This window comes from Notechis scutatus, chromosome 6 (assembly GCF_049901735.1).
Source record: "Notechis scutatus isolate UNSWTSFEM ecotype Mainland chromosome 6, rNotScu1.2, whole genome shotgun sequence".
NCBI classification, from domain to species: Eukaryota; Metazoa; Chordata; class Lepidosauria; order Squamata; family Elapidae; genus Notechis; species Notechis scutatus.
This window is the reverse complement of record NC_142014.1, coordinates 60294527-60312553: the sequence shown is the minus strand read 5'-3', so window position 1 is coordinate 60312553 and position 18027 is coordinate 60294527. Positions and strand designations below refer to the sequence as shown.

General features: G+C 36.0%; 1 protein-coding gene across 2 annotated transcripts in view; it reads left to right on the top strand.

Moving 5' to 3' along the window:
* The window catches only part of TBXAS1 (thromboxane A synthase 1), a 238679-nt gene that overhangs the window by 60737 nt on the left and 159915 nt on the right, over positions 1-18027 (top strand). For both annotated transcript variants that reach the window (XM_087968482.1, XM_026695041.2), the window contains exon 4: positions 17505-17557. In XM_087968482.1, the coding sequence (XP_087824608.1) occupies positions 17505-17557 (53 nt within the window). The remainder of the gene's footprint in view (positions 1-17504; positions 17558-18027) is intronic.

Below are 18027 nucleotides of genomic sequence, written 5' to 3'. Positions count from 1 at the left end.
ATAGGGGCCACAGGTAGAATTGCCTTTCTACCAGAGGTCATCACTTTAATAAAGAATCCTGGATAGATTAAATTAGGAAACACATAGATTCCCATATTTAGGTATATTTACATTTTTCATCATTGCTTTTTATGCTCCCTCTTCTCTCCTATGTGACCTCTGTAAATACAGAATTTTGCTTTCATGACATTTAATTTCTGAAAAGAGAAATAAAACAATTATTGTGACCCTATGAATGGCTCCCCAAGGCGAAAAAAAAGTAGACTTTGCTATGGAGCTGCAAATAGGGACAGTATACTAGTCTAATTAAGAAAATTCCATTTTGTGTGAATTATTCAATTTGTATAGTTTTTCCACTTTCTCTTTCTCTTCATGCTCCATTTACCTGCATGTTTCCCCCAAAGAATCCCTAATGTGGTTTTCTGCCTAATATGGAAGCCTCCAAGTTTTGGAGTCTCTGCTGAAACTATTCCAGGCATTTATCTAAGGTGCCAAGATCAATTTTAGCTTTATTTGAGCAATGCGTTGGCATGTAAAACTCACAATCTGGACAGTGTTGAGTCCAGTGTGATTGTGTGGGGAATCCTTCATCCACAGAGCTTGTACTCATAACAGTGTCTACTTCAGCTCTCCATTTCAGAGCCAATTTAGAAGGTAACTTAAAACAAGAAAATTGACTTGCCACTGTTTGTACAGAATCTTTAACTTAAACAGGCAGGCCATTAACACATGCTATTTTAACCAAATAAAATAGTAGGTCAGGTTGGGTTGGGAATAGTCTTAGTAGGTCTTCAATAATATTCTAAATGACAAAGTGACAAGAGCACAGTTTCAGCAGAATCAGAATTAAGAGGAAACTTATGTTGGCAGTTTCAGTTAGAGGGATTAAAAAGAGAACATAGATTCAACTAGCTTTGCAGTCTAAGAGAGACTCCTTACTATCGAACCCTGGGCTTGAGGGAATACTGCTTACTTTGTTGAAGCCAGAATTCATTGTAATGTTCAAACCAATTAAAATTGAGCTCCTTTCAGCCAATATAAACTGTAGGATTGAACAGATCATAATCTACAAATTTCTGTGAGGTCTGTTATGGAAGCATAGGGAGGAAGCTTCACATTTCAGATTTAAAATCATAATATCTAAACCCAGTTATTGCATTTTTTGGAAATACGAGAGCAACAATCTTTCAGTGTTATAGAGAGGGAGTCTTTAGAGTCTTCTGTTCAGTGAGTTATTTTAAAAAGATTGTTTCTAATTTGAATGCAATTCCTTGGCGGGTAACAATATTTCTAATCAGAACAGAAATTAAATTGCATATATTAATACCCATCTATAAATAACAGATTAAGACCAGGCTTGAATTCATGCAGCAATATTTTTGTCTGCTTTTCTCTACAGCCTTCCCTCCATTTCATGTACATCGTAGGGTGGAAAACCTTACTAAAGAAGATAGTCCACTGGATGGAAAAGAGACTGCTGCCCTGCAGAGATGTCCTTATGAGGCTTTCCCTTCATAAAAGTTCCCATGTCTCTATCTCAGTCCTTGGGTTCAACTTAATTCTTCATCTTTCAGCATAACATTTGGTGGGAGGGAGCAGAAAGGGCAGGGAAATCTGATCTTATCAGTTGCTCCAACCTTAGGATAGTTCGTTTATCCATGTAACTATTGATCCGTTGGGGTTTCAAGGGGAATTTTGGATTATTCCTGTACCCCTGTTGCATGGACCAACAAAGATCTTATACAATCTGCAGTGAGCAGGGGATAATGACCTTGGTTTGGAATGTGCTGTATGAATTCTCTATGTCAGTGTTTCTCAACTTCAGCAACATTAAGATGTGTACAGTTTAAGGTGCTGGTAATCATCTTTAAAGTCCTGCTGCATTACACAAGGCCGGGTTAACTTCAGCATCATTTCTCTTCAATGTTTGTACCCATCCTACCAGTTTTGGCAAGATGGTCATGTTACAGGTCCTTTCTGTGAAACAATATCATCCCGCAGGACTCGGGAGACATGCCTTCTCTGTTGCAACATCTGCCCTGAACAGCTGTCTTCCTGAGATTCAAATAACCCTGATCCTATTGGTACTTCAGAAGAGTGTGAAGACTTGGCTTTTCCCTCATGCTTAGGGCCAGGGTATGTGTTTGGTCCTGTGAATATTTGAGACATCTTGACTATAGTACTATGGTGATTCTCGATTTTATTGTATCTTGTTCTTGACTTCCTCTTTTATTGCTTTGCGTGTGGAGGAGATACAAAGAACTTAGATTTAGAATAACTTTATTGTCACTTTAAATGTACACTAATCGGCATACATTAAAATGAAATTTCATTGCATATAGCTCTCAAAGGCTCACCACCTCCAGAGGTGGTATTCAGCAGGTTCTGACCAGTTCTGGAGAACCGGTAGCAGAAATTTTGAGTAGTTCGGAGAACCGGCAAATACCACCTCTGACTGGAGATTTTACAGTATCCTTCCCCTGCCACGCCCACCAAGCCATGCCCACATAGTAAAAAAAATTGAATCCCACCACTAACCACCTCCCTTTGAGATCTGTATGCAATGAATTTTATTTTAATTTATGCCGATTAGTGTACATTTAAAGTTCTGGCTATTGCTCTTTGGCAACCTCAATCATTGTTAATTGATGTTGTAGTATATCTTTGATGTTGTCCCTCTGTCTTCTTCTGGGTCTGCCTCATGTTTTTTTTACCTCCTCCTCTTTTCGTATACATCTGATACTGTATGGAATCCCACAATATCTTCTCTATGTGAGCAAACCACTTTATGCTTATTATTTCTCTTATGGTCTCATTTCTGATTTTATCTCTTCTGGTCACTCCAGCAGCTTTCCTCAAACATCTCACTTCTGTGGTGACTAACTTTTATTTATGTTTTGTTGTAAATGGTCCATGTTTAGCATTAACATAGGGTGGGGATGAATATGCTTTGCATAAGATGCTTCTTTGTGCTTGGTCAGTACTACCTTAAGTTGTAGGAGTGGAGCAAGTTGTCCTAACACTTGGTTTGCCTTACTGTATCATATCTAATCCAGTGGTGGGATTCAAATAATTTAACAACCGGTTCTCTGCCCTAATGATTTCTTCTAAAAATCAGTTCACCAAACTGCTCAGAAAGTTAACAACTGGTTCTCCCAAACTGGTGGGAACAGGCTGATTCCCGCCACTGTCCTAATCTCTTCGTCCATTTTATCATCTTTGTTGAATGTTGTTCCTAAATATTTGAATTTTGATACTTTTGAACTTTTATTCAGTATTGTCTTATATTAGTAAGTATTGTATTTGTTAATAAGGTACCTCGAACCACCCTAAAATGTGCTAGAATAGATGCGCTCTAGTTTGTATTTTTTTAAAAAGAATATGTTAGGAATGTAAGACACCTAACAGTTGGGTTGGAAATATATAAAGCAGGATAGACATTTTAATACTGTCTCTTTAAGGGAATGCTAAAATTGTAATTGGGTGTGGTTCCTCAAACAGCCATAAGATGGAGCCAGAAACCTGATTTCCCTGAGTGTTGCTAGTTGCTAGTTGGTCGATGTTCTGATGTTCGCTATTTTTGGTTCCTGCATTTTCCCTATTGACTGTTGCTGATCATCGTTATTGTTGGATTGATGTGAGTCTATTACTGAATTGTTTTTGATACTGGACTTTGATATTTGGATTATCCCTGGACTGAAAACTGACTGCTATAACTGTGTATGACTTGGACTGCTTGTTGGACTTTGCTTAACTGTTTACTGGAAGTAAAAACCTACATTTTACTATACAGTGTATCTGTGTGCTGGTTGTGTGTTATTCTTCACCATTCTCACTACGTCTCCCTGTGTGCACTCATTCTCCTAACGGGGAATTACCTCAACAGAATATATAATGTGTAAATGAGGAGTGGGAAATATTTGACCCTCCAGATGTTACTAAATTTATAAATTATCCAGTTAGAAATTACAAGTTTTTGTAGCAAAAATAAAAGAAGGGGTAGATGGTTCTCTTTTTGATGATGATATAAATGTCCTGTCCATGTGCTGCTGCCTGTGCTGTGAAAGGATGGGTACATCTCAGTTGTAGGTTAACCACAATTGAGACCGAGTGAATCTCAACTGTGGTTAACAGAATAACAGGGTGGGAAGGGGTCTTGGAGATCTTCTAGTCTAACCCCCTGCTCAAGCAGGAAACCCTATACCATTTCAGGCAAATGGTTCTCTTCTTAAAAACCTCCAGTGTTGGAGCACCCACAACTTCTAAAAACAAGTTGTTCCACTGATCAATTGTTCTAATTGTTAGGCAATTTCTCCTAGGTTGCTTCTCTCCTTGATTAGTTTCCATCCATTGCTTCTTGTCCTGCCTTCAGATGCTTTGGAGAATAGGTTGACCCCTCTTCTTTAAACTTAACTATTATTGTTTATAAACTATCACAACCCAAGATTTGAATATTTTGTATTCTAGGCTAACTATAATTCATTTCATTCTGATGGGCAAGCAGGATTCATAGAATCAAAAGCAAAATCTTCTGTGTGGAGGGATAACACACAAATTCACAACTTGCTATTACATGTTTCATAATGATAATCTTAGCAATATGGTTGCTTTGTTCATATTTGTAGATTTTTAACAATTCAAAATCTGCTGAGTATCATAGTAGATAATGTATAGTATGAAATGTGAAATGCTACAGAATCTTTTTTGTGTTAATCTTTGAGATTTGAACTTGTTAATGGTTTCTCAGAGGACTAATACTTCCTGCAAATTGAATACTGATTGGCAGAAATGAATCCAGATGGATGTGATATTGATCTGTGGTTCTGACTATTCATTTTAGGTTTCTGTATTTTGGGGAACTAGGAGTAAATGATATCAAAAATACATATGAGACTGTTGTTATTAACAACATATTTTGGCAATATTTCTCAATTTCTCTTCCTGATTTGATGCAGTTTATGATGCTGTTATTATATATAAATAAAAAGGATAAATTGGTTTAATTTTATTTTTTGCAAAGTCAAAGCTTAAAAATGTAAACAGATACGGAGCCTTTAAATCTGTCCTAAATAACATGCTAAAATGTTATAGTAAGAATTAGAACTGATGCCATGCTTTTGATTATTTGAATCCAGCAAGCCACACTGTTATATTACGTATTGTGGAAAGACGACAGTGCTATAATTATTTCAAGAGATTTTCTAAGCACTGCTATTTGTCTAAAGATTATCCATTATTGATTGTTACTTTGGAAGTGACAGAATCAGAATCTAGTAACAAGATTTATGTTGTACTATAAAAATATATTGTTAACAAATTCCACTATATAAATAAGATTTATATAAATGTACTAACGGGTTTTTAGCTGATGCATAGCAAATGCTGGAGGCATTAGACTGCAATCCATCTCATCTGTTTTTACTGTCTCATGACCCCCACACATTAAAATCTTTGCGGTGACAGCATTTTTTAATTGAAACAAATAATTAAGAATTTCCCTTACGTAGGAAATTGTTTTGCATTGTGGTTTTAGTCTACTCATTCACCCTTCCTTCTTTCATCTAAGCTAAACAGTCTCATATAATCAGAGAATCTGGTTAATTAACTTATTCTTTCTGGTATACAGCCTTTTGAAGGCAAAGGGAATTAACTGTGGCTCTCTTCATGAAGGCAGAACTCTACAGAGCATGGGGCTATAGGGGTGCCTCCTCAGGCCCCCATCCCAGATGGAATGACGAGCTGCTCCAAACATCATCCCACTTTCCGGGACATCAGCTTGTATCAGCTTTCTCTTATGGAAGCCTATTCCTAATAGGACAGGGGCCAGTCCTACTCTATGTTAACACAGTACACATGAAGAAGGACACTGGAATCTCACTGTTCTCATTAGTATATCTAACACTGTAAATCCTTTGTGCGGTGTGTGCTTGCTTTTTAAAACAATATACTGATAATTGCCTGGTGGAATAAGGCAGTCATAGAATGGATTCCACTTGATAAAGACATAAGACATAAGAATTTATTTGTCATTACACTCGCAAGCGGGTGCAACGAAATGAGGTGCTCTTCCACAAAGTAAAAACTGGACAAACACCACTAAAAAGAAAAAAAAATTAAACTAAACACAACCAACCATACAATCATCTCTATGCAATTTAAAAATGTAAATACCCCATTACTCTCAGCCATTTAATTCCACAAAAATCTTATGACCCTGCATTCAAACTCAAAACTGCACTTGGATAAAAACTGTTCTTAAATCTGGTCGTCCTTGTTCTTAATACCCTAAATCTCCTTCTCGATGGTAATAGTTCAAAGAGCTGATGTCCCGGATGAGAGGAGTCATTCAATATATTAAGTATCTTCCTCTTACGTCTATTCCTATACAGTTCTTCCAAAGAGGGGAGTGAGCAGCCAATGATGTTTTGGGCCGTCTTGATCACCCTCTGAATTGCCTTTTTCTCTGCCACTGTGCAGCTCGAGAACCATACACAGAGACAGTAGGATAATATACTCTCAATTGAACTCCGATAGAAGGTAGTCAGTAGACTCTCAGCCAGTTGTTGTTTCCTAAGAATCCTTAGTAAATACAACCGTTGTTGTGCCTTCTTAATTAAAGCAGCGGTGTTTGCACTCCAGGTCAGGTTATTTGTAATGATGGTCCCGAGAAACTTACATTCAACCACCTGTTCCACACGAACTCCCTCTATATACAGTGGCTGAATGTCTGCTCTTTTTTTCCTATAATCCACTATAACCTCCTTGGTCTTCTTAATATTAAATAGAAGATTATTATTTTTGCACCAGCGGGATAGCTGTAATACCTCATCCCGATATGCAGACTCATCATCCCCAGAAATAAGACCTACAAGTGTAGTATCATCTGCAAATTTCATTATCCTATTGTTGGGATGTTTATTTGTGCAATCAGATGAATAGATGGAGAACAGTAGTGGACTAAGGACACAACCTTGTGGATTTGCCAATGCTAAGTGTCTTGACAGTAGTGTCCATGAAAGACACCTAAGACAAGATGGAGCGATGACATTGGGAAGTATTGTGGGCTCATCTGGCAAAGGAAAGTTCAAGACTGTATTTGTTGGAAATATGCGGAAGAGGCCTTCATATGCAGTAGATAGACAGTGGATAGAATGATGATGATGATACTGATAATTATATGGTCTACATATTAAATTATTTTAAAAAGTCTAGAAACCAACTCTATAAGTTTTGACCAGATTGTTCAAAATTCTTCACAGTGAAATGTATAGTTATATTTTTCTGGCAACTTTTGCAATTTATAAATATCAGTAACTTGTATGCTCCCCCGAGTTACTTTCCCTGATTGGGAAGGTGCTTACTTTGAATAATAAATGAAATAATTTTTAGAATATGTCAGTTTTTGAAGGAATTCAAGAGTGCTATAATAAAGGCTTTGAGAGAATCAGGTTGTATCCTTTTACACTAAATCAAAAGTAAAGCTAAGTATAATACTACAGTGTAATATATTGTGTAAAACCTATGATAAACATGAACTTGCTGAAATTAAAAATACTTGTTTGAATTAATCTAACCATAGTAGGCAATTTTATGTTCATTTCTTCTTATATTCCATGTGGATTTAAATCACACCTTTTCAGTTTCTGAAATGTAAATATCCTTCCTGTGCGATTTTTCAATGAAAAGATATATTATTAAGTTTCTGTGGTTCATGCTTTATACATTGAAGATTGCACGCTCATCAAAAGAAACTCTTAACAGTTTGATTCTATGAGCAATATTTTGACCAGGATTGTCAAAAATTTGTCAGTGAGATGTATTGAGATTCAAAACTAAGTATTTCATCCATTTGATTGAAGTATAGTTGCTATGGTAGAATGACTAGCATTTGGCTTCTCAGATTATGCTGAACACATTAGGAAAACAAGCTATCTCTGGTTACCTAAACAGTCAGCTTCTTTGTGTGACTTTTCACAATGCAGAACATAGGACTAATTGGCCTGTTGTACAGACCTGACTTCTTTGGAACAGCTCCCTCCAATAATACACAGTTCCCATTATCTAATTGTCTATGCAGGCTGTGAGTGTTGAAAATAGTAGTCCAATGGTGTGCACCAGGTTGGAGAATTTTACTGTATTTAATTATGCAGAGCCTGACTGAGTGCAATGCTAGGAGCAAAGTCAATGACAAAGAATTGTTGTCTTATTTCAGTCGCCTTGCAGAAGATTAATTCTTTCAAGCTTACAGAGCATGGGGCATCTAACTATGCTTTAGGTTGATAAGGTTACCTCTAGGAAGTCATAATATCCATGAATGTGTAATTCATGCAATTCTTACTTCACTCAACCATCCCCAAAATTTGTTAATAGTATATTCTGGGACAACTATGATACTCGTGTTGGGAAAAGAAGGCTGTTATCTCTATTTCTGCAGGCATCTTGCTATGGTTTGGCTTCCTCTCAGTGGATTCTTCTATATCTGTCTGCCTGTAGTTCTAATAACCCCTCCCCTCATATTGGGCCATTTATGTTATTTATGCAGGGGGTTGAGCATTGTGGCTATCACATGCTTAAGAAATGCTTTGCCAAATGAAGCACTATTAGCATCACACTTGAAGTTATTTCATGCTACGTAGCTCCTCTTTTGTTGTTAACCTGGCATTCCATCAGGGTTCTTGGAGAACCCTGAGTTTGTTGGACAATCTTTCCTCACAAATCTTATTTATTTGGACTCCCACTGTCTGACCTTTTATTGCCTTCCTTGGTCAGCTGATTACATTAATCTTTATGAAGTATGGTGCCTGGCCAGATGTACATATCATACTTTGTTTTATGATGTTTTATTGAAGAAGCCACTATTGGCTAGGTTCACATAGCACATTAAGATTTACAGTATGAGTTACAAATTATAATGGCTGGGTTTTATACTAGGACTAGCCAAAATCAAATAAAACACACAATGGATTCATCCAGTATACGGACCTATCCATAGTCATGATAATACCTTTTATTCATCAGATCTCATTAAGTTTGTGCACTGATAGTTGTGAAAGCAACAGTGCAAGGATGTTAGGTTCTGATCACTTCTTGCAAACATCTCTCTCATCATATGATCTCATCATATTTATTATTTTTTTCCACAAATCCTTTCTTTTAGTCAATTAGTTGTTTTCTACTCTGAGTAGTCAGCTAGTAAAGAAGAAATGTTAACTTTAAGGAAAAATTTGATAAAGAGAAACTGCAGCATTAAAAAAAATAATTTGTTGGCAATTATTCTGTTTCAGTTGTGCAACAAATAACATCAGATTTCTGGTGTTCCGGCTTTTAGTAATTACGATTGATATCCCTTTCTTCCTATTTGTTCCCTTCTGGATCTGTTTGTTTATATATATATTTTGCCATTATTGTTCTTTTGTCTTTTGTTTTTGTGGTTTTGTATTGCTTTTTCTTTTTAAATGTTTTAACAACTGTAAACTGCCCAGAGTTACTGGGAGCCAGATGGCATATAAAATTAACAAATTATTATTCTTATGGTTGTTCCCACAGTCAGCCAGATGTTTAGAGTGGATTTGGCATTTTTAGCCATCTATTCAGTCCTTCCCAAGGACTTTGGAGATGTTGTTTGATGGGGTTAAATGTAGTCACAGGATGTAAGCTGTTCCAGATAGAGCTGCCTTTTGCAATTGACTGATGATGATTTTGTCAGTGCGAGCATGTTCACATCAGTGATGGGATTCAAATTTTTTTACTACCAGTTCTGTGAGCGTGGCTAGGTGGGCGTGGCAGGGGAAGGATACTGTAAAATCTCCAGTCAGAGGTAGTATTTGCTGGTTCTCCAAACTACTCAAAATTTCTGCTACCGGTTCTCCAGAACTGGTCAGAACCTGCTGAATACCATCTCTGGCTTCATCCTGATATTATGATTGCTTTTCAAATTACTCTTTTTTTTTGGTTGTTGCTTCAATGCTTAATTTTTTAACTCCATTTCCCCCCTTTCCCTTTTTTTTAACCCCACTTAAAGTTGCTTGGTCATTAAAGATGGCTTCTTCTTTATCCCGCTCTTCTTGTTCTGCCAGTGTTTCTTGTTTTTCATAGTTCAAAAATCTCCATTTCTAAAAATTGAAACATGAAGCCAAAAGATCCTCTTCCCTCTTGTGCTTCTTTTTGTTCTTTAAGTCTCATTTTTAACTCTTCAAGGAGTAATGCCATTTTAAAAATTTTTAAACAACCCCCAATTGATTTTATTTTGTTTTATTAGGATCCACCATCCAAAATTCCAGGAATCATCCAATAATCCAAAACTGTTTCTTGCTTCTTTTCTCACTTTCTCTTTCCAGGGGTTTTGTTATCTTGTAACAAAGTTTCAGCTATAATGTATCTTTTGCAAACCTTGTTAAAATTCCACTATCAATTTTTTTAAGTTCCAGGTGATCTCCTCCATTTTCCAGATTCCACCCTCTTGTTTCCTTTTTCCCTCCTCTGCTTTCTTTCTTTTTTTAAGAAAATTTTTAAATTATCCAAGAATCTTTATCTCTTTGACACTTTATTTTCAGCTAAAAATAGCCTATTAATGTCAAAGTGGATTAGTATCAATTTCTTATTCAAATCTCTTCTTAACGTTCCAAGTCAATTAAAACAATGTGAGAGGAAGAAAAGCTAATTCCATTTCCTTTCCCTTTCTCTTTCGCTGCTTAAGATCTTTTTTAGGAATAGTATTAGTCTTTAAAATTCAGGTTCCAGGTACCTTAAACAGATGTTCTCCATTCAACCCAGTCAGTCAAGCTTTCTCCCTTAAACTTCCTCCTGCACAACCTTGTCCAGTCGGGTTCTTCTTTTAGGTGGCCATTTCTGATCACTGCTGCAACCGCCTTTGGGAAAGGGAGTAATGGCCAGCCGAGGAAGAAAGATGTGGCTCTCCTCAACCCAGATGATGGCTCCCCCTTCTTCACCACCTCTATGGGGTGGCTTTAGCCCTGAATCCAGGCAGCTCGGGGTGCTCTAGCGGCGAGCATGGATCAAAACTGTGCACAATCGCGATTTCGGTCCGTCGCCGAAGAAGCCCGAACCGGAAGTCAGTGCATCTTGTACACTATCTTTCAGATAGTCTTCCAATGTCCTTTTCTTCTTCAACTGTCTGACATACTTACAACATTCCATACCTACCTATTTTCCTTGGTAAGTCAAATCTGTCAACATTGCTGGGTAGATGAAGGGCATGATTAATTGCGTTATTTTTCCAATTCAGGACATTCTGTTCTGCATAAAACCAGTTCATTATTCCAGTTGTATGTCTAAAGACAGGAATTGCCTAGGTGTTATTTGCCTGGATATTTCCTCCACTGAGTTTGGAATTTAAGTTCTTCTTCACTTTCATGATATATTTATTTCTAACCTTCTTCTTTATTTCAATGTGCTTCATGTTGTCATTTTGAAGGTTATCCAGGTATATGTAGTAGTTTTCTTTATCCACCCTCTTGATATTATTTCCACAGGGCATCTTGATTCCTTCAATACTTTTTTCCTGTTTTTCTCCTGTGAATGGTAAGCATGGAATGATTATTAAGTACACAATAATGTGAAATTACAACTGCTGATTCCTCCCCCCCTTTGTTGGTTTTCATAAACATCAAGTTATTCCCAAGAATCAATTATGTTCTAATGTAGGGGTGTCAAATTCAATTTCATTGAGGGCCGCATCAGGGTTGTGTTTGACTTTGGGGGGGGGCAGAGTTGGCATGGCCAGGGTGGGCATGGCTAGCTTGACATCACTCATGTCGGGGGCACCTGTGGTGACCTAAGCTCTCTTTTCAGCTGCGACGGCCTCCTGCAACCCTCTGCCAGTGAAAACAGAGCTCAGGAGGGCCCCTGAGCTCCGTTTTCACTGGCAGAGGTACCACGGGTCAGTCCTTTGTTGGTTCCAGGGTGGTCCCATGGGCCAGATCTAAGCAGGCCATGGGCCAGATCCGGCCTTGAGTTTGACACCCCTGTTCTAATGTATTGGCATAGTATATATGTGGATTCACGAAGTATGGACTTTTGTAAATCGCCAATGAAAATTTGTCAATGCATAGATTTTCTAAGTATTATCCAATTTTTTTTTGGGGGGCGGGGTATGTTATCCAATCTTTTGGTAAACATTGGGATTATGACAGCTGGTTATATCATAATCTTTCAACTTTGCTTTTCAGATCTTTGTACATTACAAATTTCTCCAATTCTTTGTCTTTTATTGTATCTATGACCTGATATTGCCACATCAATTATTCACACTCTTCCTTTATTTATTTTAATTATTAGTATTATTTTTCAGCTTTCTTACAAGGCAGTATTGGTAAAGCAAATAAGATGATTAGCTAGGAACATTGCTTGAGATATTTGGATAGGTGCATAGGAATAAAAGGACTAGACCCTTGTTTTTCTTCTCTAAATATTGGTCTTTGTAAAAGCTTCAGCTGCCATAGCATAGAATGTCTGCTGAAGTTCAAAACATTCATAGAAAATACTTTATCTTTTATTTTTTCCACAATAGCTTTTTAATTTTTTTTGTTAATGGTGTTGCCTGAATCAATATATGTCCATATATTTCAGGTGTCCATTTCTTAAATTCAGAATATTTAATCCTTTTTTAAAATATGAAACTTAAAACAATAGATGTATGACGCGTGAATAAAAGAGCAATAATTTCTAATAAAAATGTTTTGTGCAACAAATTGAGAATGCAGAACTTCAATATTCACCTCAAACTTGGTGTCCTTTGTGTATTAGAGTTCAGATGGTATGATTCACAGCTGGTGTGACATGTTGACCAGGAATTATGAGGAATTGAAAGATGTATATTCAGAGATCATCAAGTCAAGGAAGGGTGGAATGAAATGTTGGAACACAAGCTTTTTAAAACAGTTTTATTATTTAAAACTATTCAAAGAAGGAATTTCCCCTGATACAGATTACTGTGCCTTTATTTTCTCACTTTTTAAAATGTTTTGTACCTTTTGTATAAGATTTCACTGAAATGAAGAGTATGAGGAAACCTTTGATGGTTCAGATAAAATGGTGGTTGCTGTGTGGTGCAAAATGAGCTGATCCAATAATTAGTAGAAAACTAGAAAATAATTTTTATTTCTATTAAAATTTACAAACCACCAATTGTGGGGGGAATACCCATCATAGATCTCTCCTCTTCAGACAGCTTGCTAAAATGCTTTGAGTAGCTGTCAATAGACTTTGTCTGGCATGTTTGATGAATACCCCAATATAATCATTTAAGACAGAGGCTGCTCCACAATAGACAAATTTGGCTCCCCTGATTTGATTCAAAGTGAAGAGAATAGAAAGATAAATTATGTAAGTCTTTTGTGTATATTTTCCTCATTGAGACCATAAAAGAATACTGAAAACTTCTCATAGCATTTGTACTTTGGATATAGGCAGCCCTTCACCACATATCTACTGTATAGCTCCTTATTATTTGGCAAATAATGGCTGATTGAGCTACTTTTTCAAACTGACTATCTGTATGATCTGTTTTGGGAAAGTATGTAGTAGCTGTAAGAAGCTGTCCTTTTTCATCATCTGTTCTCTGTCATGATGTGTAGAAAAAGAGGCATGTTTGTGTAAGTGCTCTGGGAAATTCTGAGTTCAGGATTCATAGATCTAAGGATGAAGGAGACAAAACTTACAGTGTGGACAATTTATTCAAATATGAAATTAAACCAAGATGGCAAAATACACATACTACAATAACTTGCAATTAATTTTTTTCTTGATTTCCTTGGAATGTTTGAGTTGCCATTTACAGTAGATTTAAAATATAAATTTCTTTATAGTATAATCTTCCAGATTTTAATTTAGGAATACGTCCCAATAAATTCTGTGGAGCTTGTTCCCAAGTAAATAGGTATAGAATTTTAGCCTTAGGTAAAATGCTACAGGCAACAATAGCTTTTGATTGTATATTTTGTCAGACAAAGAAAATGCAAATCACAGGCAAAAAGCATGCTGTTGTATCAAAATAGCCTTCTTTTTCCGTTTTCTATAAAGATTATAAGAAGCAAAATAATTTGCTTGGTTTTAGTTAAGGTAACTTTTTAAAATTGTCTAATGAGAGTGCATTGTGCTAATGTTCATATGTGGATTCAATTAGCATTTAGTTAATTAGCCTTTACAAATGAGGATTAATTTAATTATGTAACACTAACCTCTCAATAACTCTAAAGGGTAGAAAAGCTGTTTTTATTAAATTCAGAAGTATATGTGCATTAAAATTTGAAATGGCACATATATAAATTAAAGAATATTACCCACAGAGGATGACTATTAGAGATTATGATCAAAGGAAGCAAACTGTGTACATGATTTATTTATTTTTTAAAAAAGAATGGCATAGATAGAATTTCATGCACGTGTGTCTAGCAACTGGTTTCCATGCTTATTTCTGCTTTATTAAGAACAAATGTATTTAAACAATGGTCATTGGAGAGATTTTTGCTTGATGTACAGTCTTTGAGAGGTCATTGATTCATATAGTTTGACCTCATAGTCAGTATTTATGACCTATTTGCATCTTTTGGAAACAATATGTTAATATGTGTAAGTAGGTTTTGGGAAAATTTACATTCCAAATATCTGATATTGTTTTGAGGAACTTTGGCTATGTTGGGCATGGGAAATCACAGATTCATTTTGAGAAATTGGAAAAGTAATATTAAGGACTGGATTCAGGAGATTTGTAATCTATCCATTTTTGACATTTTGAAATTGATAGATTTTTCTATCCATCAAAAGGTGGCATGGTTCTCTTTGCGTTGTTTTTCACAACAACCATATTTTTTTTCTTTCAAATTAGAAATTTTCATATCATGCTAGAGATACACATAATATGCTTATTCTCTTATTTGTTACTATTCATTAGTTGATCTTTTGGAGGAGGCATTTTTGCATACTCTTTAAGGCTATATAACAGTATAAACACAACTTTTAAAAAGACACCTATTTCTGCTATATGGAGATTGACATAATTAAAGGACTGAAAACTAATGCTTTGAAAGTCTATACAGATTCTCAGCCTTATGCTTTGCAAATGGTCTGCATTTGTGCACATGTATGGATGCAATATATCTATTACAATGTTTACCACTGATGCGCCAGGTATCCCTACCATTTAACTTGTAGCAATGTAGATGATCAATGTTATGCCAGTTTTGAAAAATGCTATTCTAGACTTGAAGATAGTTACATTTTTAGATACTTTGCTGGTTTCCAAGTGCCTTTATTTATCTAGTTTCTGCCATGTTGGAGTTACCTATTAACTAACCCTAACCCTAAAATCTATTCTTTATTCTTTGAGTGAGCAATTGCTTGACTTGATCATATCCTAAAGAAATTACAGATAGTACAAAAATGTATATTATGCCAACATCTACCCTATTGTATTGCAATGTGTGGAAGATATTGGGGATAAGGACAAGAGATGCTGCCTATAACTGTAATTGAGCCCATATTTACAGTTGTAAATGGTTGTGGTTGCTAAGCAGGTAACCATGTGAACACATCAGATTTTACAACCTTTTTGCAGTGGTCATTAAACAAACACATGGTCATTAAGCAAATTTGATTGATCCACTGGTTGTTTTTTTCCCCCCAGAAGTCAAAAATAAACACCCAAAACTAGAAAAAATGCCAAAAATCACTATCATGTGACCACAGTTTTTTGCAAACAAGCTGGTTGCCAAATGCCCAGAATGTGATTATGTGGTTATGGAGAGAATGTGGCTTTCAGAACTTCAAAATAGGGTCATAAATGCCTTGGGGTGTGTCTGTGTGTGTGTGTGTGTGTGTGTCTGTGTGTCTGTGTTCATAACTCTGAACGGTTGCTAAACAAGGGGATTGTTGAAACTGGAGATTGTGACAAGGAAGATGTGTCATTTTCAGATCTAACTACAGTGACTCATTTGCAATGTTTAGGATAAAAAGGTTAATGGCTGGATTTACTCTGTGTTTAAGTTCAAGTTGTGTCCACCACAGATCTATGACAATTCATCATGGCCAACTCGCCAAGACCAACTTTCCATGGCCAACTTGCTGCAAGACAAGTCGCCATGGCCATCTCGCCACAGAACAACTCACTGTAGGACAAGAGTTACACTAATATCAAAGAATTGGTGGAGTAGAATCATTAAAGAAATGATACAAAATGAGGGACATAATGAAATATGAATTGCAAAATTTAAAATAATGTTTATTTATTTTAAATAATTAAATAGAATTGGTAAATTGCCTTGAGGCAAGTTTTCCCATGGCGAGTTGGGCGTGTTCCACAGTGAGTTGGCCATGATAAGTTGGCTATTGCAAGTTGGCCATGGCAAGTTGGTTGTGGCAAGTTGTTCCATTCCCTTCATCACAGCTTTATATTTTGCATGTTATCATGGTCATGGATAAGATCCAGTGACTCTCCCTAAACTGCATAGAGCCAATCTTTAATTCTTGGCGGCTGATTCTCTGTTTCAATAAGGCATTATAAAATATTTATTTAGAAACCATACATCTCACTTTCCAGTGTTTACACTGAAAAACAAATGCATCATAATTCAACTAAATGATATGTTGGTAAATCAATTCATTTGAAATTCTTTGCTGATGTTCAGCATTATAAGCCTAATTTTGCTTTGAGTTTGAATATCTCTGCCACTGCTTTATTAGCCAGTTTTGTGCATTTAGAAATTCATATTCCATGACAATTTTATCTGAATATTTTGTGTTTTATTAGAAATTACAAATGCTACGAGAAACACTTAAATGCTCCTGGAAAATATGTGGCAGCATATAAATGAACTTTATCAGTGTTTCTTAAGTTTATCACTGTACTGCTTGCTTTTTTGTTATTGTTGTTAGTCACGAAGTCATGTCCAACCCATCGGTATTCCAAATAAAGATATGTCATATCACACTTAGGAACCTACCATAATAGACCATGAATCAATTGCCGAAATATATGATTTTGAAATAAATCATATCTCTGTATGATACAATGAGTTTCAGCTTTAAAATACAAACAAGAATTAGTCTAAAACAGAAAACATATGTATGTTCTTTGAATAAGAATTTTAAAAAGAAAAAAATCTTAATAGCCTTTAATAAAGCATTTAATCCTGCTCATTCAAAACGGATAGATAGTTTTGCATAAGGGCCAGTGATTCAGAAGGTAAAAGTATCTTTAGTGAAATGCTTATAGAAAGTTGTACAAGGTATATCACCAGTGAGAAACTAACTACTGACTTCTTCATTTATGAGGGACAGAAAACAAAAAGAAAGTATATCCCACTTCTTCCTTACTGGAAAAGCAAAAAAATCAAGTAGGCAAAAATGTGGACAGAGTTGCCTGAAGATACCTAAAACATTGCTTAGAGCAGCAATAGATCATCTAAAAGGTTCTTGAAATCTGATGGATACTTGAGTGCTGATAATGCAAAGAACCAGCTATAGTTTCTGTCATTTTTTTCACTCAGGGCTTTTGGGAGAGTCACAACAAGCTGATCCGCAATTATGGACCTTCTTGTGGGTAAGTTGTTCTTTTTGTTTTTCCTGTTTACTTTTTGATGTAGGGCATGAAACTTCTTGTGAATTTTGACATGTGCTCAGCCATCACTCATCTCTGGTCTGGTATTTTTAATGATACTGAATTAGAATTTACATTATTCTCCCTGAGTTATTTATTTCTGTGTTTTATTCAATTTATATGGCCATCCATCCATCTTACATATGTGGCTCTGGACAGCAAGCAAAGGTTAAAAACATAAATATAATTATAAAAATGGCAGTACACCACAGAGAAAAAATATTTTTAAAAATGTCCAAGTATAAATATCCATATTAATAACAATAGCACATAGGCTTATCTGACCTCTTAACTCATCAGGCCTGGGTGATCAGCCAGGTAGGTCTTAAGTGCCCTCCAAAAGATCAGCAGCCAACCTAATTTGTGGGTATGATATTTCAAAAGCAGGTGCAGCAAAATAAAAGAGATGCTTT